Source organism: Equus przewalskii, chromosome 21 (assembly GCF_037783145.1).
Source record: "Equus przewalskii isolate Varuska chromosome 21, EquPr2, whole genome shotgun sequence".
Lineage (NCBI taxonomy): Eukaryota > Metazoa > Chordata > Mammalia > Perissodactyla > Equidae > Equus > Equus przewalskii.
In genome coordinates, this window is record NC_091851.1 from 19263928 (window position 1) to 19288651 (window position 24724).

Consider the following 24724-nt stretch of genomic DNA (forward strand, 5'->3'; position numbering starts at 1 on the left):
AAGCGGCCACATAATGCCACCTATTGCTTGTGAGTCCCTCTGCAGGAGCGGGATGCTTGTCTTGGGCTTGTCCGTGTGCTGCAGGTGTTCCCCTTGTGCCTGCCTTTATGAAGCCCAAATGGAGCCCAAAGGAGAGATTTGAACCTGTGAAGCTACTCAGTGTCTGTTCCTTCAGTACTTTCCCGTAGCTTGGGTGCAGTTCAGGCTTGCTGTTTCTGCTTCCTATCACAGAACTGCTCGTATCCTTTTTCTCCCCACTGACACCATCTTTCTGTCCACTATCCCTGCAGTGACCCGCTTGCTTTTCTAATGTTTTCTTTGCCTTTATTTGCAATTTTTGTTCTTTATTCCACACTATTTCTCTGCCAACACCAAGAAATTTGCCTGTCAGGGCAATTCTCAATACTTGATGTGGTCAACAAACTAATCAATCTCATTGTTAATTAGAATATTTGGTTCTTTGAGTAGTGTTAGTTGTTTTCAGTTTTGCTTATGCTCACAGTATTCAGAGTCAGAAACTATTTCCTTCTGCTTTCAAAATTCTGGGTTATACTATGCTTTGTATGCTTGATATCAACAGTCCATCTGTTTTTCATGAATATTTCACACACCTCAATACTCAAGCATGCCTCCTACTGTTGCTCTTTCAATGGACTTCTCGTAATGCACAATTCACGCACGCACTCACCAGGCCGCTCACAGACACTCCCATTGAGTGGGTTGATGCAGGTCGCAGCCTTCAAGCCCCGAGTACTGGGTTCTGACAAGATTCCACAGAATCCAGCATCACTGGGCTCAGATGGCATCCACTGGAGCGAACTATTTGTAAATGGGGACATATCTTCCCAACACCAGTAGGACACATTGATCTTCCGAAGGCCAACCCACGGGGTTAAGGTAAGCCTGGACTATAGACAAAACAGACACAGCTATGAACAGAATCAATGTCATGACCAAAACAGGCTTCTAGATAAAAACCACTATGTTACTTATACCCCACAGATACAGGAAAACCTCCCTATCCCCCGGCCATGGCAGATTAGGATAGATCATCATTTTTATGTTACATATCATGCCTGACACTTCAATATAGCTATTTCATAAAGGACAAAAATATAGCTCAGAGAAGATAACACATCAAAATTTTCAGAGATTAAAAGTAAAGCAATAATCAAGTTCCTAAATTTCTATACCTTATGACAAATGCTATGAAGAGACAGCGACCCCCAAACTTGGTTTAAATGTTTGTTTATACATGAAATCGTCTTACCAATATTTATAAAATCTTGGTTATGTACCTATCCTCAGATCCTTAACTTAATAAGCCTGTTTCGGGGCCCTGGCCAGTTCAGATGATTGAAGAGTCCCACCCTCAGCTGGGGTGTATGGGTTGGCACTGAATTTTACAGGGAATAATAGGATAGTGAACCCTCGGCAGAGTTTCTGTCTCTTGCTCTACTGAAATTTCCTTCTTGTTGCAATTAAAAAAATTTTTTTTTAATCAAAGTACAAAGTTTAGTACAGAAATGAAAGATATTCCTAATTTCGGCAGTGACAAAACAAAAAGTACAATGTATTTCCATTTTTGAGAGGAAAAAAATATATGTGTCTATTAAAAGAACTAAAAGAAATAAACACACCCCAAAGTGGTTAATATTAGTTGTAAGGAACAACACACTTTCTTACTTTTAATGTATTTTCTAAATTTCCTTTGAAATATGTATTTTTTTAAGGAAAGAAAAATAATTAAAATTAATACCTTTTAAAAGTCCTTCAATAGCTTCTCTTTGCTTTCATAATAAAATTCAAAGCAATTAGCATTGTAAGACAAGGCCTCTCAAGATTTGGCCTTGATCCCTCAGGAGGCCCAGCTACAGCAATTCCCTTCCACCCAGCCTGCAGCCAGCCATGAAAACCCACCTGTAGCTCAGCCCTCCTTGATCCCTGCATCTTGCACGTGCAAGTACCAATGCCTAGTCAGTCCTTCCCTCTTCACTTTCCTAACTCACTCCTTATCTTCAGGGGTTACCTCTTTCTGGCTGTCTATCAGCCAGCCTCTGCCCTAAAGACTAGGTTGGGTGCTTTTTCTGGTTCTTCCATACAAGTCTGGGCTCTAAGTCTAGACATATAGCTGTGGAAGCACATTACACTTTAGTTGTCTCTCATCGGTTAGTCTTATCTCAAGACTGTGAAGTTCTGTTGTATAAAGGTGGTCCCAGAAGATTAGACTACTCAGAACCTTCTCTGAGGAAGAGAGAAGGGGGACCAGAAGATATGGTATCTGTGGCCAACTGGGATAGCTGAACCCTTCTAACCAGGTATTCTTTCAGAGACATGGAATTGGGAGTCAGTGGTAATGGGCAATGCTGTAAACCATCAACTTTCTGAGGCAGTGACCATAGGTAAGATCAGCCAACAGCCAAGGCAGAACACCAGAACAGGCTCATCGTTGGGGTGAGGAAAAGAGAAACAAACAACATGGGCAGTCTCTAAAGGAGATAATGAAATTTGAAAAAGCTTTCAAAATGTAAAATATCACATGTGGCCATAGTGTTCCAGGGGTAACCACCTTTATATTGTATTACCAATGTTTGAGTGTCCACATCATACCAAAGTTGCATTGGAAAAAAAATACTAATTGGAGAAAAGTAAAATACAGAGCACCACTACCAGTCGCAGAATGGCCTTCTAGGTAATATACAGAGGCCCCATGCAGCCAGGACCCAGAACACACCTTCCATGTCCTCCCCTGAACAAGGCTACACCCAAGGAAGTGCTGCCCATTCCTCCTCCCTGCTTGACGAGAAGAACATGTCCCCTAAACTGCTCTGTACCAAAGCCAATGTCATTGAAAGAGCTTTGTCCTGCGAGAATCTACTTAATTGAGGGTAGGACCACAGTTCTAGGACTTGAGACTAAAAAAGAACACAATGTGACTGGAGTATCAACAACAAGCTGCCTGAGAGCACCAGGAGGGCAGGAAGAGAACTCGGGGCCTTTCTGTGCTCAGAAACTCGTGATAAGAAAGTGCCTTCTCTTTTTGGGGTGGCCAGGCCTAAGAAAGACCCAAATGGATGTTTCTTAGGGTGATTAACATTAAATCATATCACACACTGTAATAAATACCTGAAATCTGAATGACTCAGGTGGCTTAATTCAACCTGGCTAAATAGCAGTCACGTCCCCCCCTCCCAGCAGAACCTAGGAATAAAACAGGTATGAAATCATCTACTGATGTCACCAGGATATGTGTATATGTAGACACATGTCACTATTCAATACACATGTAATTATTCATATATAATTTAACAGATATGACTAATAAAGTGTTAAAAATTTTGAGATAAGAAAGAAGGTATTAAAGGAAGAGAATTTGACAGTGAAGTTCCATGTCTATTACACTGCACATACTAGCATTCCTCCTCCTGTCAAGTACATCAGAGGTAAGCCGTATTCATGGCCTCAGTAGAAAGGTGGCCGCTAGAAGCTTAGCTTCTGAGGATTTTAACTCACCATGCTGTGTGATGACTGCATTATTCGCAGTTGCTTAAGGACAAATTCTACCTTCTTCTGGGTTGTCAGAGAAGCCAAAAAGGCATTGTGGTTCCTACAGGACAATTTAGCATTGTCATAATTTTCCTTGGCAGTAGCAATTTTCAAACACGAGTTTCCGACCAAATGCCAGCCAATGCCACAGATATTTTCTTTCATAAAGAGGGAGAGAAAAAAAAGAGTTTTAGAAATCACACAAAACTACTATATCATCAGCTTGAATTATGGAAAACCTAAATGGTTTTTCTACTTTAAAATCCAGGTACTTCATTAGGATGTAGTAAGGGTATGAGACACATTACTAAGGACCAAATACAGAATACAAGAATTTTAAAAATGTTTATCAGTTATATTTCCTGAATTTAGAGATGCATATTGTGAGGTCAACCCTCCTATGTCTTAGAAAAAACACCTGTTTGGTGCCAATGTTAGATTTATAAATCTCCTTTTGAAGAACAATTAGAAATAAGACTAAAATCCTAAGTAAAGAGTGAAAAAATAAATATGCATACTGGAACGATAGGGTAGAAAATAGCAAGAATGTGAGCTGGTGAATGAACAAGTCTACAGTCTTCAAAAGCCACAGCGTTGGGGGCTGGCCCCGTGGCCGAGTGGTTAAGTTCGCGCGCTCCGCTGCAGGCGGCCCAGTGTTTCATTGGTTTGAATCCTGGGCACGGACATGGGACTGCTCATCAAACCACGCTGAGGCAGCGTCCCAAATGCCACAACTAGAAGTGCCCACAACGAAGAATATACAACTATGTGCTGGGGGGCTTTGGGGAGAAAAAGGAAAAAAAAATAAATAAAATCTTAAAAAAAAAAAAAAAAGCCACAGCGTTTTCACGTCATCAAGTGGAAGGTAACATCAAGTGCACAAAACATCCCAAAAGTGAGATGGAAAGATTCTCTTTGGGAAAAAACCAAAGTGATATGGCTGCAGCACACAAGGCAAGCTTATAATCTGCTACTGTGACTGCCCTGAACCCACCTAAAGAACTGTAAGGAATCTATGAACGCTTCCTGGAAGAAAGTGAATGAGAGAAGCAACTTCGCCAGAACAAAAGCACCATGGAGACACCATCAACCATGTTCACTAACAGTGAGATAAATGGAAGGGACCACGGGAAAGGGATCCTTTAAGAACAGATTAGGATTTGCTCCTTAAAGGGTGGCATCAGTCTCACTTCTTGTTAAAAGGTATATTCCTGGGCCCTACCTCAGATTTGTACTAGAATCTTCCTTCTAATACAATCCTCAGGTGCTCTGCTGTACATTAAAGTTTGAGATGCAATGAGAACAAGAAGCTCACTTATGCCAGCTTCCAAAGGACATTCAAAAGGGGCCTGGTAGAGCCAAACTGCCCTGCACATGCCTTAGATGTTGTGCAGAACCACAGAATTCCCCTTTCCTGGACATCTGGTTGAGCAAATATATCACAGTTTCAGGCCTCCAACCTCAGAAGTGCCATAAATTGAAGTATTTGAGGCTGGAGATGAACCCAGAAAAGTGCTGCTGACAGAGGCACCTCTCTTTTCCTTCTTGTCAGAAGGTGCTGACAACCTAATCCCAGTAGTCAAAAAGTAGTAGTCTTCATAAAGTGCCCAGCAGACTGGCTGCCGAGACTGCTGCATTCTGTTCCCAGGTTATCACAGCAGAGTGGGATGGGGACAATGAAGCAGGCTCAATAATACGGAGCCAGGGGGCTGGCCCAGTGGCACAGCAGTTAAGTGTGCACATTCCACTTCAGCAGCCCGGGGTTCGCCGGTTCAAATCCTGGGTGTGAACATGGTACCACTTGGCAAGCCATGCCATGATGGCGTCTCACATATAAAGTAGAGGAAGATGAGTACGGATGTTAGCTCAGGGCCAGCCTTGCTCAGCAAAAAGAGAAGGAATGGCAGCAGATGTTAGCTCAGGGCTAATCATCCTCAATAATAATGATGATGATAATAATAATAATAATAATGATAATAATATGGAGCCAAGCTGCCATTTGATTTTCTAAAGCAGCAGATGATGCTTCACTTTATTTTAAAGGACAGTAGGAGCAAATACTTAAGAACTGTCTCTCTGTTTTAAAAAATAACAACCAAAATAGTAGTATGCGGTAATGCATGGATAAAATGAGTTCGTCACCTCTGCTGGGTTCAATCTAGGCTGCACAGTATTGAGGGTGTGCGTGTGAAGTCTTTGGACTCACATATATCAGATGCCCTAACAAAGCCTACCGGGCAGGGCGATGCACTCCTGATTCCGGGGCTCCCACTGGCAGTTCTGGTCCAGAGCACAGCTCCTGCAGCTGGTCTTCTTGTTACAGTAGTACATGGGGTTATCCTTGGGGCAATTCCCATACCTGGAAATGGAGATCTAGAACACAATGGACAAAAGCTTTTCTCTTATATCCACAGAGAGAATTTATGGTAAGGACAACTGGGATACTAAAAACAACAAAATCTAATGGAGGAAGAAAACTGCAAATAGATAAATAAATAAATAAGATGCAGATGGAGCAGCACTGCAGTGGAGACACTGTAGTGAAATGTTCTGTTCAAGGACATGCCTTTACCTGGCAAGGAAGCAGTGCACTCGTTTAAACACCATGCTTCAGAAACCTGCTCATCTGTAAAATGGGGATGTTTAACTTGTTGCTTTCCAAATGCCTCCCAAACAGTCTGAAAGTTTTATATTTTAAGAATTGCTTTACAGCCTGACAAAGAATGTCTTATAAACTGTCAAAAGCTATAAAACCTGAGTCATAATATCTTTTTTGCCTTATAATCTAAATAAAAATCATAAATGGTGAGCATAAGTTATGCTAAGCCAAAATATAACATGTAACAAGGAGATTTTGCAAAGTCTATTACTTCCACAATTCAGCGTGGCCACTACACAACTGACTCACTTTCATTCTCAGGTGCTAACTTGCTCCCAACCCGTGCACAAGTAGAGTGTGCTCACCATTACAAGTCTCACACCAAGGATCTAGTACTTAGCCACAGCCATGCCTAGGGAGTGGGAAGTATTCAGAATAACAGCCCTGCCTTCTTCTAAAACACGAGACATCAATCCTTGTAGTTAGCAAGATCTTTGGAATTAGGATGTACAGAGCGTCCCTTCCTAAAAGAAAACCTGAGAAATAATAAAATCCAAATCTACATTAAAGGTTTGAAAAACAACTCTGGGTCAGTATTTATACCATACATACTATAATCTATACCTAACCCCATTCAGGATTTTTCCATCCTCTGAAATCCTTGAGAAACAGCCCCTAACCTGGCCTTCCGAGCAGCTGTGGTTCATAGGGACACAATGGTCGTTGCACCAGTGACAGTCGTTGGTGTTGGCAGTGCAGCTGTAACAATCCGTGTGCTGGTCACATCTGTCATGGTCAAAAGCTATGAAGAGAAGAAAAACTCATCAACTGTGACAGCTGCTCCTCAGAAAAGTCACAGGCTCTTATAGCTGCTGTTGAACACAATCTGAGACTGAGGTAAAAAAAAAAAAAAGGTAACAAGGGTTGGAAAGTAAAATGAGGAGTGAAACTGGCAGGAAAATATGTTGGTGTGTTCAGGTTAAAATAGTATTTAGAAAAAAGTAAAGAACCTGAAGAAACATTATTTTGTACCCCCAACAAAAGTACATAGAAAGTGAAAAACAAAGATAGGTTAATTTAGTTCAACAATAATGAAATATAATGAAAGTAGGCCTGGTTCTTTGAGTACTTTTCTCTCCAAGAAAAAAACTAACTACCGATAGAATGAACACCAAGAGCTGACCAGGAGCCAAACGAAGTAATGTAGGAGACCAAGCCATTCCTCCCAGCTATTAGACAAGGCTAATCTGCGCCCAGGAAGTAGGCAGCACCAGAGAACCCCAAAGGAGGCACTAGGCTGAGCTCCATTTTGTACACGTGTATGTAAATCCAAGAGTGCAACTTCGAGAACTTCTGGGCTACTACTGACATACTGCACCTCCTACTGACCCTAGACAGGTCAAGGTCAACAATAAAAGAGAAGGCGCCTAACCATGTTACCTCATCTGTTGAACCACTTGTAGACATGACAAATGGTGGAGTCCACGGACAAGAAAAGGTGGAGCCCACCCTCACAAAGACCCCAGGAGCCAGCTCCTAGGTTGCTCTTCCTGCCCTGGTCATTACCCCTAGGACTGGGCCCACACAGAAAGCAGAGTGAATCAGGGTGGTGACATCTGAGATAAGTTCACAGCAAATGGGTTTATATTGAACCACCTAAGATAATTAAACATTGCCTATCAACTTGCACATTTAACTTTTACAGTGTAGTTAAAAAATAACCACTTCACTGATTTTATCCCTTTTAGGACACAGTGACTAACCCTACCAGGTCATCTTGGTTCTCTAGCACTCACTGGCCTACCAATGAACCTGGAAGTTGCCTGGGTATTCTTACTGAGGATTTATGTTCAGCTTAATTTGGAGCCTTCCAGGAGAATGAAAGCTGCCTCTACCCACCATAACTCTCATGGTAACTGCTACACCAACCCTAATAGTTAAAAAATTCAGCCAACATACTTTAAATTAATTGAAGTGAACAAATACTTTGCAGAGATATTTTTCTCACTTTTAAAGGACTTTCTCAAATATTACTTCACTGTATTGCACTGTGCTGTATGTCAGAGCAAAAGGGTAGGAAGTTAAGCAGGCAAGATGAAGAAAGACTGGAAAACATAAGGGGAGGTTCTACAAGGAGGGATCACTTCCCATCCTCAGCAACTGTCTTGCTATCACTGCTATGCCCAACTAGAGAAGCCAGAAAAGAATTCTTTGCAAAGACAGCAACTCTACCTCTACCCACTAGAACAATCTACTCCAACACAGCTTTTCTGGGTTGGTCCTCTTAATCTCCTCCTTAACGTCAGAACTGCATAATCTAATATGGTACCCACTAGCCACGTGTAGTTTTTTATTTAAATTAATTAAAATTAAAAATTCAGTTCTTCAATCACACCCATCTCATTTCAAGTGTTTGACACCATATGTGGCTAGGAGCTACCACACTGGGACAGTGCAGACGTAGAACATTTCCATCATCACAAAATAAGTCATGGGACTGCACTGCCTCAGACCCACTATAGCCAGGTTCCAGAGTTGGTATCCAAAGTTTATGCAACGTCAACGAGGTTTTGTCTCCATCATTTGCAGACAGCTTCTAGGAGCCACATGGCATGTTCCCATCCATTGTAAAGATACTTACAATCCAATTTTCAAACACCCATAAAGCCTTTGCGTAAGTTATTACTGAATAATTTTGGATAATAAAATGAACATAAAACTTGTACATATGCCTTAAAGTGCTTTCATAATTCAGATAAAATGAGATCTCAAATTAATTAAATTTTAAGAAGAGGAAAAAACATACTTCTTTTGGAAAAACACTCGGATTTTAACTTTTCTTCTTGTGCTTCAGTTACCGACTCCCAGGAGATACACTGAGATGACCCTGTGTCCCACACACACCGGATGCCAGGTCCTGCTGCTAAACAAGCAGCTTCACTCCGGTGTGCTTCACACCATTCTGAGGTGAATACCAGGATGTCACTGAGGAGGAGACTATTAAAACCACCAAATATATACATGGTGCTAAAAGAAACAAAAAGGAGAAGTAGTTTACTAAAAACTTACATCAACAAATGTATGATATACTTTTTACAATCTTCATACAAATCTTACATATCAAAAGTCCTGTAAGAAATTATTTTCCAAGATCTCAAAAAACATTTTTCTACCCTTCCCTCCCAAATTCCAACCTTTCTTCCTGACCTGTGACTCCCCAGAATAGTTCCAATAATCCACCAACTCTTTACAGCTACTATATTAAAAGTTCATAATAAGCTGGTGACTTTTAACCATGATTCCCTGGAATATTCTAGTGTTGGGGTAAGCTAACATCTTTTTAAATTAAACACATAACTCTACATCTAAATTTTTTAACATGTGTTTAAATATTAAAAATAAATATGTCTAATTTTAAAAGCTTAGATGAAGGCTCTCTAATTAAAACTTTGTAATGAATACATAGACCAATAAGAAACAGATAAAAGTACACATGGAAATTTAGTACACAGTAAAAGTGGCATCTCAAATTAGTGGGGAAAAGATGGACTTTTCAGTAAGTGGTATCGAGATAACTAAATAAAGACGTGGAAAAAGAAAATTGGATCCATTTCTCACTCTACACCAAGATAAATTCCAAATGGACCAGAGAACCACCTGAAAAAAAAAAGAAAAAAAACACACATGCCGCAGAAGACAGCATGGGTGAACTACTTTATCACCTGAGAGTAGGAAAAAAATCCCTGACTTAAAATCCAGAAAGCAATAAAAAAAAAAATTTGAAAAATGTCATCATATAAATTAAAAAGACTTTCTGCATAGGAAATAGTGGTATAAGCAAAATGATACATTGCAAAAAATTATTTACAAGTTATGTTGCAAGAAAGGATTATCCCTAATAGAGAGAGAGCTTCAGCCATTTTGCAAGGGAAACATGCAAAACATCAAACACACAAAAAAATAAAGTTGTCATAAGAGAAACGCAAACTAAAATTACACTGAGGCAGCATTTCTCACCTAAAAACACAAAAGTATGACAATATATGGACTGGTGAGGGAATGGGGAAACAAGCACTCACACACCGCTACTGGGCATACAAAATGGTACAAGCCTACAGAGGGGAATCTGGCAATATCTAACAAAACTATGCATCTATCTTTTGAACCTGTAATCACATTCCTAGATGTCTATCACAAAGATATAATAGCAAAAATACAAAAAGTATACATGAGGCTATTCACTAAAGCATTAACAATAACAGCAAAGACTCAAACAACCCAAAGTGGCTATCAACTGGGGATGTGATAAATAAACTATGGTACATCCACACAATAAAACAGTACGTAGATGTAAAAAGGAATGAGGATGATTTCTACATACTGCTAAAGAATGATCTCCAGATACACTGTTACATGGAAAAAAAAAAAAGGAAATACAGAGAAAAGTATACAGAATATGGAACCATATATCTACCGAGGGAAGAAGGAGCTCAAACACACACACACACACACACACACACATCCATTTTTTCATTTTAAAAACAAGAACAACAAAGTTTCTCTTTAACTAGTCTTCTTAAAAGGTCTAGAAACAACGACTGACAGACAATAATGTACAACTGAAATTTCACAAGATTGTAACCTATCATTAACTCAATAAAAAATTAAAAATAAAAAAAAAGGTCTAGAAACAATGATCAACCCAGTAGCAATGAATATGACTAGTACTTAGACTGTGCTATCTAAAAACCATTCTCGGGCTGGCCGAGGGGCCTAGTGGCTTAGTTCGGTGCACTCTGCTTCAGTGGCCCGGGTTTGGTTCCTCAGCGCGGATCTACACTACTCATCAGTGACCAGGTTGTGGCAGTGACCCATGTACAAAATAAAGGAAGACCAGCAACAGATGTTACCTTGGGGCTAATCTTTCTCAAGCAAAAAAAGGAAGATTGGTGACAGATGTTAGCTCAGGGCAAATCTTTCTCAGCAAAAAAATATATATATATATATTTATAAACCGTGTGTGTGTGTGTGTGTGTGTGTGTGTATAAACCATTCTTTCCCCCACCCCTCAAAAAAAACTAGGACTCTTTAGAGAAAAATCTAATTTCATTTCTGTGATAAGAAACATTCATGACAGGCCAGGAAGATCTTATTATGCCAGAAAGAAAGGAAGACTAGGGTAGTATCAAAAAGACTCAAGAGGTAACATGAAGAGGTGTTTGCTGGCCAAAATTGGGAAATGTTTGAAATTTAATAAGAATAAAAACTATGATAGATTGAAACTTATCAAATATTTTTAAGTCCATGAGTTCCTAATGACACATGTCCTTTACTGCCAAAAAGAAACCTCATTCATCATATTTGGAGAATGCTAAAAAATTAGTCATCGTTCTGAAAATTGGTAAATAAAGGGAAAGAATCAACCCTATGAACTGATCTTGCCAAAATACATATTGAAGTGAATCTGATCGAGCTAATTTATTTGTAGGAAGTGCAGGAGAGAGATCAAGATGTTATTTGAAAGCATGGGAATGCAAAAATCGAAATCTGGACTACAGGAAACTCTACAGGACAAACAATCCAGTTTTTTTAACAAATAAGGGAAAAAATGATGGATGGGGAGCCTCTATACCAACATAAAAGACATTTCAACCAATTACAATATATGGATCTTGTTTGGATCCTCATTTGAACAAGGTAAATTTTTAAAAATTATGAGACAACTGGGAAATTTGAACATTGATTGGACACTGAGTGATAGTAAGGAATTACTGTTTTACTAATAAAAGTGTGATAACTATTGTAGCTGTGTTTTTAAAAAAAGAGTCTTTATCTTTAAAAGAAACCCAGTCAATCCTCATTATTCATAGATTCCATATTTGCGCAAACACCTACTTGCTAAAATTTGTTTCTAACTCCAAAACCAATACTTGCGGTAGATCCACAGTCATTCGCAGACATGTGCATGCACAGAAAAATTTGACCTCAGCTAGGGATACACATATGCACGCACATTTCCAGCTGAGGTCACACAAGATGACACTTTGCCTTCTTGTTTAGTTCTCATACTATAAACAAATGTCTTTTTTTACGGTTTATTTAGTGACATGTTTTTCACATTTTTGTGCTTTATGTTGGTGACTTTGCTATTTAAAATGGCCCCTAAAGCACAAGAAGCCGGTGATGTGCCTTACAGAGAAAATACATGCACCAGGTAAGCTTTGTTCAAGCATGAGTTATAGTGCTGCTGCCTGTGAGCTCAATGCTAATAAGTTAACAATATATATTAAATAAGGTGTCTTTGAAGAGACACACATAAAACAGGTTATGAATTGATTAGTTGATGAAAATGTACCAGAGGCTTCCAGGAACTTCTCCCTATGTTTCCCCCTAGGAGCAATAATTCAATATTCTCTAATTCAGTGTTCATAGTGACTTTACAGAACACAACTATACCACAAACAATGAGAATCAAATGTATTCTGAAAGATTTTCTCATTAAATTATATGCCAGAGAGCTGCTTCAAAGTAATCTGGAGTGGGTGAAGGTGGCCATTAGTTGATGATTGCTAAAGCTGAGTGATGGGTACATGGGGTTTCATTATACTACTCTCTCTACCTCTGCATATGTTTCAAATTTCCATAATAAAAAGTTCTGACCTTTTTTTTAGGGAAAAAAATCCCACAGTACATGATTTATCCACATTTAGCCTAAATCTCTTTTCTATTTCAAGGACTACATTAAATTTCTAGCACTGACAAGTATTACAAATAAGTGTATTATCTCTTGAATATTAACATGTAATAATGAGTTCAATTTTATTTATAGTCTAAGGGTGAAAAAAATCTTAATATGATCATTTATAGTATCTGTCTCTAAAAAGAACAAAGTCTAAACTATCCTATCCATTTACTCATTCATTCAGAAATATCTATTCAGTAGTACCATGTACAAAAAACATCTCTAGTCTCTGTGCCTTCAGCCTAGAGAGTCAGCTAAAGCTCAGCTTTATCTCTCAGCTGCTTCAACTGGATGAGAAAACTCTCACAAGCTGAAGCAGCTCAATTTATCTCTTTGAACTCTATTCATCTCTTAGTTTCTGCCCAGTATTTCTTCATTATGTTGTTAGGTCCTTACTGTATACTTTTTAGTTCTCTTTCAGTGGGAGACTTTGTTGGCTACTGCCAGAAGCGAAAGTTCTCCTTGGGTCCAGTGTCAAGGTTTTCAGCCTAAAGTCAAGCTCAATTCCCCTTCAGAGACATGGTGATCATAGTATACTTTAACAATGATTTCACCATATTTGTGGTGATTTGGAAGGCTATGTGTTTGAAGAGGCTGCAAGCAGCTCAGAAGATAGTGGAAAAGGCCCTAGCTATCTACTTGTTCCTGGCTGAACATGAGGCCTTGAAAACATAGAAAATAAAAGCCAGGGCAGATCTGTAAACTTCCTGAACTGTGCATACATTCCCCAAGTCAAACACACATCCATCAGCAAAGAGTGGAATCCTCACTGAGTTAAATTGTTTAAGCAAAACCACTGACCAATCATTAGCTGATCACTAAACACTGTCCTAGAGGCAATCTCTAGAAAGTCAGGTTTAAAAATAAAAACAAGAAAAAATTACTAGGCAGAAAAATCAGCAGTGGCACACTGGTAGAGACAGACTCCACCGAATTAGTCTAGGCAAGACACTAAACAAACAAACAGCAAAAACAACCCCCAGTAGTGATGGTGGAAGAATCTGTATCTAGACCTGTTACAATATACCACCTAAAACATTTAGTTTTCAAGAAAATACTACAAGATATACAAAGAAACAAAAAAGTGTGACCCATACAGAGGAAACAAAACAGTTAATCAAAACTGTTTCCTGGGCCAGCCCTGTGGCACAGTGGTTAAGTGCGCACGTTCTGCTTCGGTGGCCTGGGGTTCGCCAGTTTGGATCCCGGGTGCAGACATGGCACCACTTGGCATGCCATACTGTGGTAGGCGTCCCACTTATAAAGTAGAGGAAGATGGGCACGGATGTTAGCTCAGGGCCAGTCTTCCTCAGCAAAAAGAGGAGGACTGGCAGCAGATGTTAGCTCAGGGCTAATCTTCCTCAAAAAAAAAACCCACCTATTTCCTGAGGGGGCCCACATGTTGGACTCAGGAGACAAAAGCTTCAAAGTACCTATTATATTCAAAGAACTGAAGGAAACTATTTCTAAAGAATTACATGAAAGTATGATATCAATGACTCAACAGATAGAGAATACCAACAAGGAGATATAAATTACAAAGAATAACCAAATGGAATTCTGGACTTGAAAAGTACAACAGGTGAAATGAAAAATTCATTAGAGGGACTCAACATCAGATTTGAGCTGGCAGAGGAAGAAACAGCAGACTTAATGACAGATCAACAGAGATTATATAATCTGAAGGAAAAAAATAAAAAAATATTGAAGAAAATGAAAAGAGCCTCAGAGACCTATGGGACACTGTCAAACATTCAACATACATTATAGTCCCAGAAGGAGAGAGTGAGAAAGGGCAGAAAACACATTTAAAGAAATAATGGCTGATCACCAAGACAAAAAACAACAAATGTTGGACAGGCTCTGGAGAAAAGGGAACCCTCATCCACTGCTGGTGGGAATACAAACTGGTACAGCCACTGTGGAAAACAGTACGGAGACTTCTCAAAAAAATTAGGACTAGAGATACCATATGACCCAGCTATTCCACTACTGGGTGTTTATCCAAAGAACTTGAAATCAACAATACAAAGAAACTTATGCACCCCTATGTTCATTGCAGCACTATTCACAATAGCCAAGACATGGAAGCAACCCAAGTGCACATTGACTGATGAATGGACAAAGAAGATGTGGTATGTATATATATATATATATATATATATATATATATACACACACACACATACACACACACAATGGAATACTACTCAGCCATAAAAAAGACAAAATCGTCCCATTTGCAACCATATGGATGGACCTTGAGGACATTAAGTTAAGCAAAATAAGCCAGACAGAGAAAGACAAACATCATATGATTTTACTCATATGTGGAATATAAACAAACTTATGGACAAAGAGAACAATTTAGTGGTTACCAGGGGGAATGGGGATGGAGGGTGGGCACAAGGGGTGAAGGGGCACACTTACATGGTGTCTGACAAATATTAATGTGTAACTGAAATTTCACAATGTTATAAACTACCATGACCACAATAAAAAAATTAAAAAATAATTAATCTACACATGCATAAAGCTTAACAAACTCCAAGTAAGATAAACACAAAAAGATCCATGCTTATAGACATTATAATCAAACTGCTAAAAGTTTGATTATAACTCCAAAACAAAGAGAAAATCTTGAAAGCAACAAAAGTAAGATGACTCATCACATACAAGAGAATCACATTAAGATTAATGCCTAAGAAACAACAGAGGCTAGAAGGCAGAGGGATGAGAAAGTGAAACTGTGGAAAGAAAACAATTGCCAAATAAGAATTCTTTATCCAACAAAACTATTCTTCAAAAGTGAAGTTGAAATAAAGACACCCCAGATAAACAAAGATTAAGAGACTTCTTGGCTAGCAGGCCTGCCTTATGAGAAATACTAAAGTAACAGTAGTTGGAGACTTCAATATCTCACTGTCAATAACGGAGAAAACAACTAGACATAAAATCAGCAAGGATACAAAACATTTGAACATTATTAGCCAAATGGACCTGACATCTATAGAACACTCTACCCAACAAGAGCAGCATACATAATCTTTTCAAGTGAACATGGAACATACTCCAGGAAAGACCATATGAAAGGCCTAAAAAAAAAAAACCCCCAATAAATTAAAAAACAAAAAGGAATTCATCAGAGTATGTTCTCTGACCACCAGAATGGAATTAAATTAGAAATCAACAATAGGCAGAAATTTGTGAACACCACAAATATTTAAAAAATAAACAACATATTCTAAATAAGCTATGGGTCAAAGCTATGGGTCAAGGGAAATTAAAATATTTTAAACTGAATGAAAACAAAAATATGCCATATCGAAATTTATGGGATAGGATTAAAGTAGTACTTAGAGAGAAACTTAAAGCTTTAAACACCTATATCAGAAAAGAAAGATCTGAGATCAATAACCTCAGCTTCCACCTTAAGAAACTAGAAAAAGAAAAGCAAACTAAACCCAAAGCAAACAGAAGGGAGGAAATGATATAGAGAAGAAACAATAAAATACATAAAGAAAAACAGTAGAGAAAAATGAATGAAACCAGAAGTTCATTCCTTGAAAAGATCAACAAAATTGATAACTATTTAAGTAGACTGAACAAGAAAAAAACAGAGAAGACACACATGAACAAAATCAGGAATGAAGAAGGGACATGATTACTGACCTTATAGAGATTAAAAAGCATTATAAGGAAATATTATGGACTTTTATACCAACAAATTAGACAATTTACATGAAATGGACACATTCTCAGCAAGACAGAGATGATCAAAACTGACTAGTTTCTCAAAAAAATGAAAAAGAATACGCAAAAGAATTGAAAGCTGGGATTTGAATAGATATTTGTACACCCACGTTCACAGCAGCATTATTCACAACAGCCAAAAAGACAGAAGCAACCTAAGTGTCCACTGATGGATGAATGGATAAACAAAATGTAGTATATATATTCAATGGAATATTATGCAGCCTTAAAAAGGAAATAAATTCTGACACATGCTACAACATGGATGAATGAACCTTGAAGATATTATGCTAAGTGAAGAAGCCAATCACAATAGGACAAATACTATATAATTCCACTTACATGAGGTACCTAAAGTAGTCAAATTCAGAGGGACAGAAAGTAGAATGGTGATTGCTAAGGACGGGGGAAAGAAAGAATGGGGAGTTACTGTTTAATTGGTAAGAGAGTTTCAATTTTATAGATGAAAAAATTCTGGAGATGGATGGTGGTGATGGTTGTCTAACAATGTGAATGTACTTAATGCCACTGAACTGTACACTTCAAAGTGGTTACTATGGTAAATCTTATGTTATGAATATCTTACTACAATTTTAAAATACCAAAAAAACAAACCCTGCTTAACAAGAAATAGAAAATCTGAATAGACAAACCTATCACAAGAGATTGAATTAGAATTTAAAATCTTCTCACAAAGAAAAAGCCCAGGCCCTGATGAATTCTACCAAACATCAAACATTTAAAGTAGTAATACCAATCCTTTGCAAACTCTTCCAGAAAATATAGGGTGAAAGAACATTTCTCAATTTATTCTATGAGTCCAGTATTAACCAGACAAAGATATCACAAGAAAACCACAGAGTGATATCCTTCATGAATGAAGGTGGGAAATTTTTGAACAAGCGCACAGGGAGAATTTTGTGGGTGATGGATATGTTTTCTTGATTTGTAGTGATGATTTCACAAGGGCATACTTATGTCAAAATTTATCAAATTGCACACCTTTGATATATTGTAGTTTATTGTGTCTATCAATTCTACCTCAATAGAGCTGTTAACAGGCCATATATGCAGCATCACACATATTCAAACAAAAGCAATTATCTAATAGCTCCAGGGAAAGTTCTTAAAATGCTATTGTGAGACCAAGGCCGCAAGGTTATCAAAATGATACAGTTTGTATCATAGAGTACACTGGGCCGTATCTGCCACAGACATGCTACCTCTGTGCCTCTTGTGTGGTGTTCACTGGGACATCCTCAATCCTGCCAACCACTGTGCCAGACTAGAACCTGAAGAAAGAGGCTGCGGGCTGTGCAGACAACACAGGAGAGACAACACTACCCTTAAATATCTGAGGGAGCTTTGCATGACAGAGGATTTGTGCTTCTCTTGCAAAGATTTAAAGAAGAGAAATAAGATCAACAGGCAGAAGATATAGAGAAGCAGATTTCAGATAATACAAAGGAGGACTTGCTAATAACTGGAGCTTCCTTCTTAGGTGAGTTTTCCATTCGTGGACACGTTCAAAAGGGTGTCTTCTTTGGTAGGCATTTTCACCAGCCCCGAACATGTTTAAACGGGATGCCTGCATGAAGGGGGAGTTTGGAACAGGTGACTTCAAGGATCTCTTCTAACTCTGAGATCCTATGATCTGCCAGGAAGTTTAGTACTAACTCACAATGAGGTATCAAGTAATTCACTCTCACCGTGCACCAACTTCCCTCAAATCAACAGAGGACTAACTGAAGCATAAAGATTTTGTGGCTCTCTATTTGTTACTATATCTGAAAAGTGACACACTGCAATAACCAAAAAATGAACACCAGGTTTAACTGTTAACCTCACCATTGGCTTCCTTAGTGTCACATTAAGCAATATGGATTCAATTAGTCAATTTGTTGCTTAAACCAAATAAGCTCCATCTCCTTCCCAGTACATTGGTGTTCTCAGCAATTCTAAATCCATCTGGTCACATGTCAGCTATGTGAAGGTAGGCAGAGTCCTTCAAAGATGCCTGGAGCAGGTAACTGAAAGGATCAGCTGCATCCACAGTAGCCTCAATACCTCATGGCCCACTCTTCTTCCTGCCTCCCTCAACAACCACAAGGGTAACAACTAAGTGTCCGGATGCACAGGTGACCCAATGCTGCTGATAGATTAGGAGAACCACCATTCAAAACACAAAGAAATCATGTGAAACAAAGTTTCTCTGTCAGTAAATTATTTCATAAAATTAAACTAGCCATTGCCTTTTACTACACGGCCTCTCTCATCATCCCCTGCCCCCTCCATGCCTGCACCATACACACAGACACTCACATACAGGCTCAAACACACCACTGAAATTATACAAAAATAAAAACATTATAACTCAGACAAGCCATTCTCAATTTTGATTCATGGTTAAATTACATCTTATGGTAAACTGTCAATTTCTCTGAGTTTGTTAAAACCTCAGAATGTTTTAATAGAAGATTCACTTATTTGCTAGTTATCATCACTGTACTGATAGTTGCCATTTAGCAAATGCCTATTATGCGCCAAACCCTGTGCTAGCAGAATGCTAGGAATATAAAGATGAACAGAGCTGAGGCAAGGTACCCACAGGTAAGATGATAACAAAATGGTCCCACCGCTTTTCAGATGAAAATATCAAGAGGTACTTACTAGAAAAGTTTAAGGGTTTTCCTTACTGAGGGAGTATCAGATTACAATTTAAGATAACACTTCAAATTAGTAAAGTAGTCAAAAATTCTTCCATTTTAATATATACCTATCGAATGTTCTCACAGTAAAACCATACTTATCACTAAATTTCAGCTAAGTGATTACTTTATAGAAGATGTCACCTTTTCCCAATATCTAAGTATTTGAATTCTGTCCATTCTTCCTTCACATCTCCAAGATGTGTTGCTTTTGTATCTTTCCTAATCCAAGCTGAATTACCTTCATCTAACTCGCATCATCACAAGAGGAATTTTGAAAGTCGAAAGAATCCTAACATAACATCGGCATTAGAGCATTTAAACAGTTTCAGGATTTAAAGAGTCTAGAATTTTAAAAGGTGAAGTAAACAACAGTAATAAAAGCAGAAACAAAATGAGAAAAATTAACATGATTAGGCCATTTAGAAATCAAAAATCTTTCCAGCACACTGTAACAAAAAGAGTGGCCACTCTGGCTCTCCCTTATATGACAGAGCCTTCCCCAGGGGCAGATGTTGAAGAGCGCCGTGAGTCTGGGCCAGGCATTTCTGAGTGATGCCATGAAATGCAGTGCAGACTTCAGATTATCCAAAGACTACAGACTTGACCTATATGAAACTTCACAATCTCCCCGTCTCTGTTCCCCTACTTTATCCCCCATCTGAAGTGCCCTCTCTCCTTTTTTTCAAATCTTTCCTTAACGTTCAGATACAGCTATGAGAAACTTGACAACCTAAGCACCACAAATGATAGCAAATAGCAGAGAGCATAAGACAGTAATTGCAGATAACTTCTGTTGCCCCGTGCATTCAGACAACAGCAAACATAGCACACTCCCGCATGCTAACAAAACCATGTCAACAAACATGGCATTAGAAATAATTCAAATCCACAACAAAGATTTTAAATATAAATCAGGAAATTCAGGCCTACATAACTCTGTGAAAAACAAATGGGATGAGAGAACCCTGAGAATAACATGTAAGTCTAATTCCACTTCATATTTTATTTCATTTTTACTTTAAACAGAAGAGAAAAGGACTAAGCACTTCTTTTCCAATTACCTATTGTGTAAGACTGCAGAATGGCCAAATCTGTTGACATCATGGTGGAGATCAGGTCTGGGAAGCACTGACCAGCGGTCACAAGCTAGGAGCAAGAAAAACACATTCAGAAGGCACCACCATTCATCATCAAGAGGAAGTGACATTTTCTTTGGGAAGAAGACCGCAACAAATACAACCTCATAAAATTTGTCTCTCAGTTTTTCTTAGTCACACCATTATTTCTGAGGTAAAATGCAGCAGCAGAAGAGCCGGGCATGGAAGAAGGCAGGACCACGTGGCATCTGATTAGTGAATGCATCCAACATCCATGACACCCATACCACTCACTCTGTGGCCTATCAATTTTACCCACTAGAATGTTTTTTAACTTAAGCAAATTTTACATTTTTCAAAGCTTATGTAAGCAAAACATACGTATTCCATAATTATTTTCCATTCTATATCGATTTGCCCAAACTTAGTAACTAAAATAGGAAAATATAGGTGGAAAATTGAAACTGAAAAACAACATTCAAACTTAATTTTTTTAAAGTCCTTTCCTAGAGCCCCTAGATCTGCTAATTTTCCTTTGTTCTGACCCATGCTAGTAACTGTTCTAGACCTTAATACTAACCGGCGCTGCTGAACTACACCAACCTCACACTTGCTATCTGCCGCTGTGAGACACTCAGACATTCACACTCACTAAGCAAAGGTTCTTCCACTGGACTCAGTCCTTTATTTACCCTCAATAACAAGAGCTTTCACTTCCTTCTCCTACTCAGCTTAGACTCTGTGGTCTTCCTCACATGGAGAACAGAGACCATCAATTCCCTTAACTTCCTGCCCACCCATCTTGCTTCTTTCCCTAAAACCACAGTGTGGCAGGGATCCTTTCCTCTTATTCCATCTGGCTTTTACCACAGCATTTAAATATGCCCTAGGAGGCACTACACTTCCCCCTTTTCTTCCCTTCATAGACAAGGGTTTTTTTTTAATTAAAATTGTCAACATTCACTGTGTATCTCACCTTACATTATTTTTCAGCCTCCTGCAATCTGAATTACTCATCCATGTCTAGAGGATAACAAATGACCTCCTTGTTGCTAAATCTAAAAGACTCTCCAGTCCTTATTTTACTTAATTCCCCTGCAGCCATTGTTAAGTGCTCCCTCACAGGTCACCAATCTTGCCTCACTTTCCTCCAGCTCCTCTGACATGCTTTCAACGGTCTCCATTCTCTTCCAGACTTCTTTATCAGTCTATCCTCCGGCTCTATGCTCATCCCTGATGACACATGCTCCCCTCCTGGAGCTTCCCACTATCCCCACGCTGTTCTGTCCCACAGTCCTCTCCAGCTGAACATGCCTCCAAACTCAATTTACTCACTTCATCCCAGACCTTGTCCCTCTACTTCCATTTCCGGCCTTGGTAAAAAAGCACCATCTACCATGGCCCGCACTACATACCTGAGAATAAAGATGCTTTCATCTCTCTCAAAACACACTCCAGATACCCTCAGATTCCAAGTAGTTCTCAAGCCCATCTCTCTCTTTATTCTCACTGCCACTTTCATAGCCTTGGTTCAAACCTTCATCAGGACTTCAGCCCCATCTCCCATCTTGCCCCTTCCCAACTACTCATGACAATGCCACAAACAGATCTTCCTAAAATGCAAATACAATTCTGTCACCTCTTCTGTAAGATTCTTCAAAAAGCCCAAACTCCTCAGCATGACACAACAGCTCCCTCAAAATCTGACCGTCTGAGAGCTATTTGCTTCTCTAGCTCCACTTGAAGCTACTCCTCCCCAATGTGCTGCTATAATAGAGCCAAAACTAACTATAGTCACGGCCCCAATTACGTGGCAGGGTCTTCTTCCACCTCTGTGTGTCTGCACACAAGCTTCCTTCATCTGAGAAGTCCTGTCTCACTTCACCGAGCTTCCCAGTGTTCCTCGGGAACCAGCCTAGAAGGTCCCTCCTCAAGAAAGCTTTCTCTGACCATAATCTTTACCCCCGCCACGAGTTAAGGGATGCTCATAGGTACTCTCATACATTCCTCTCAGAGCAACTAACACCCTGAAGTGCAATTATACTGTCTGCTCAGTTCTCTGTCTCCTCCACCATGAGGCCCAAGGATTATAACTTATTCATCTAAGAATTCCCAAAGTACAAACTCAGCGACTGGCACATAAATGTTTGTCAAAAAAGAACATCTAGGGGCCGGCCTGGTGGTGTAGTGGTTAAGCTCGTGTGCTCTGCTTCGACAGCCCAGTGTTCTCAGGTTCAGATCCTAGGCACGGACCTACACACCACTCATCAAGCCATGCTGTGGCAGTGTCCCACATACAAAGTAGAGGGAGACTGGCATGGATGTTGGCTCAGGGCCAATCTTCCTCAAGCAAAAAGAGGAGGATTGGCAACAGATGTTAACTCAGGGCCAACCTTCCTCACCAAAAAAAAAAAAAAAAAAAAAGGGAAAAGAAAAGAACATCTGATGATATTTAGACAAGAGAATTTCTATTTGTTTTTGGATGAACAAATACTGCCCTCTTCTGGTCAAATTCATTACCACATCAAAAATTTTTAAATTCTGTGTCAAATAGACACAGAATGAGTGAAATCAGTTTCTAGGGAATGAGATAAAGTTATACCTAAACCAACTTAACACAGTGATGGTAGTCACAGCTACATAACATTACTATGTAAGGCATTTGTAACACAGGAAGGCCCAGTTACCCCAATTCATCCTCAAAAATTGACATTCAACCAATTAAAGGGAATGACTTCAAAAAGAATTTAATACAGAAGTAATGCTTTTTAATAGATGTAACATTAATCAAATGAATACAAAAATTACCATTCAGACTTGTTCAAATGACCTGACCGTTTTTTTTGTTTTTTTTTAAAGATTGGCACCTGGGCTAACAACTGTTGCCAATCTTTTTTTTTTCTTTTTTTTTCTGCTTTATCCCCCCACCCCCGTACACAGTTGTATATCTTAGTTGCAGGTCATTACAGTTGTGGGATGTGGGACGCCGCCTCAACGTGGCCTGACGAGCAGTGCCATGTCCGCGCCCAGAATCCAAACCCTGGGCTGCCACAGCGGAGCACGCAAACTTAACCACTCAGCCACAGAGCTGGCCCCTGACCATTTTTTAACTAGCAATATTTTCAGTTTCCTTTAAAATGTTGCCTATAGACAAAAAAGACTCTTGAAGATAAAATGGTTTGGGGAAACTTACCAATGTCATAAGCCATGAAATCTGAAGAGAAGCATTTGGCGCCATGGCTCATGGACGTGTCATTGTGTGTGTTTCCTCCAAACACCAGCATGGTTCCACTCACTATCACAGCTGTGTGCAAGTAACGGAAAAATCGGCTGTCCTTAAGAATGGTCCTTTTGAGTTTATTTAAAAATAATAAATACAAGGTTAGTTTTTTAGAATACTTATCATCTAATTGCTAATGCAAACATAACCATTTTCTTAACTTCAGACCCAAATGTGCAAATACTTCTGGATTTTCCCCTATATATAAGTAACTTTCTTCACAATAAATAAATTGTAAAAATCTTACAGACCTATGAGAACTCTGACAAAATATATTAAGAGCCTTAACAATGTTCATACCTTATGGCCTTAGAATTCCAGTTTCAGGGTAGAAATCATGTGAAATACAGACAGAAGCTTACGCACAATGATTTATTAATACAACAAAAGCTAGAAACCAAAATTTCCAACTGTACAGGATCAGTAGTCCACATCAGAGTATTACACAGCCACTAAAAATGATGGTTTTAATGACAGACAGAATGAAAATGGTATCTATAGCATGGTCTCAAATATGTGAGGGAATATGAAAAGAAAGAAGAGAAACCATTGCTTTATAATTATATTATTTCATAACTCAAACTTGCTTTACATTTATTAAAATTAGCATACTTTATATAGACCAATATACAGTTCAGAGTGAGGAAATGCTAACCTATTAGGTACTGAGACCACCTGTTTGATGATTTTATGGAATGACGCCAGTAACTGACTCCAGTTATCATCAGAAATCAATCATCAAGAAAAGGTTAAAAAAGGGATATACTCTACTTAATTACAAAAGTGTGCATAAACTCAGTTATATAGAACAATTTATGCCTTAGGATTTTGAAGAACTAAAATTTTACAGAAGTACAGAGTATCTGAAAATCGAAAGCCAGTCAAAAACACCAAGCATTTTCTAATCAACCTACTAAAAATTATAGAATGCAACAAAATAAATACTAGCTATTTTATTACCTTCTGCTTATTTCCCAATTTTTCTATTTATAGTGC

At 38.8% G+C, this 24724-nt stretch overlaps 1 protein-coding gene across 5 annotated transcripts in view; it reads right to left on the minus strand.

Moving 5' to 3' along the window:
- ATRN (attractin) overlaps positions 1 to 24724 on the minus strand; it is a 178334-nt gene that overhangs the window by 78331 nt on the left and 75279 nt on the right. For all 5 annotated transcript variants that reach the window (XM_070587929.1, XM_070587933.1, XM_070587930.1 and 2 more), the window contains exons 10-16: positions 23642 to 23796; positions 20413 to 20497; positions 8952 to 9172; positions 6826 to 6947; positions 5781 to 5919; positions 3514 to 3704; positions 689 to 908 (exon numbers count right to left, since the gene is read on the minus strand). In XM_070587929.1, the coding sequence (XP_070444030.1) occupies positions 689 to 908; positions 3514 to 3704; positions 5781 to 5919; positions 6826 to 6947; positions 8952 to 9172; positions 20413 to 20497; positions 23642 to 23796 (1133 nt within the window). The remainder of the gene's footprint in view (positions 1 to 688; positions 909 to 3513; positions 3705 to 5780; positions 5920 to 6825; positions 6948 to 8951; positions 9173 to 20412; positions 20498 to 23641; positions 23797 to 24724) is intronic.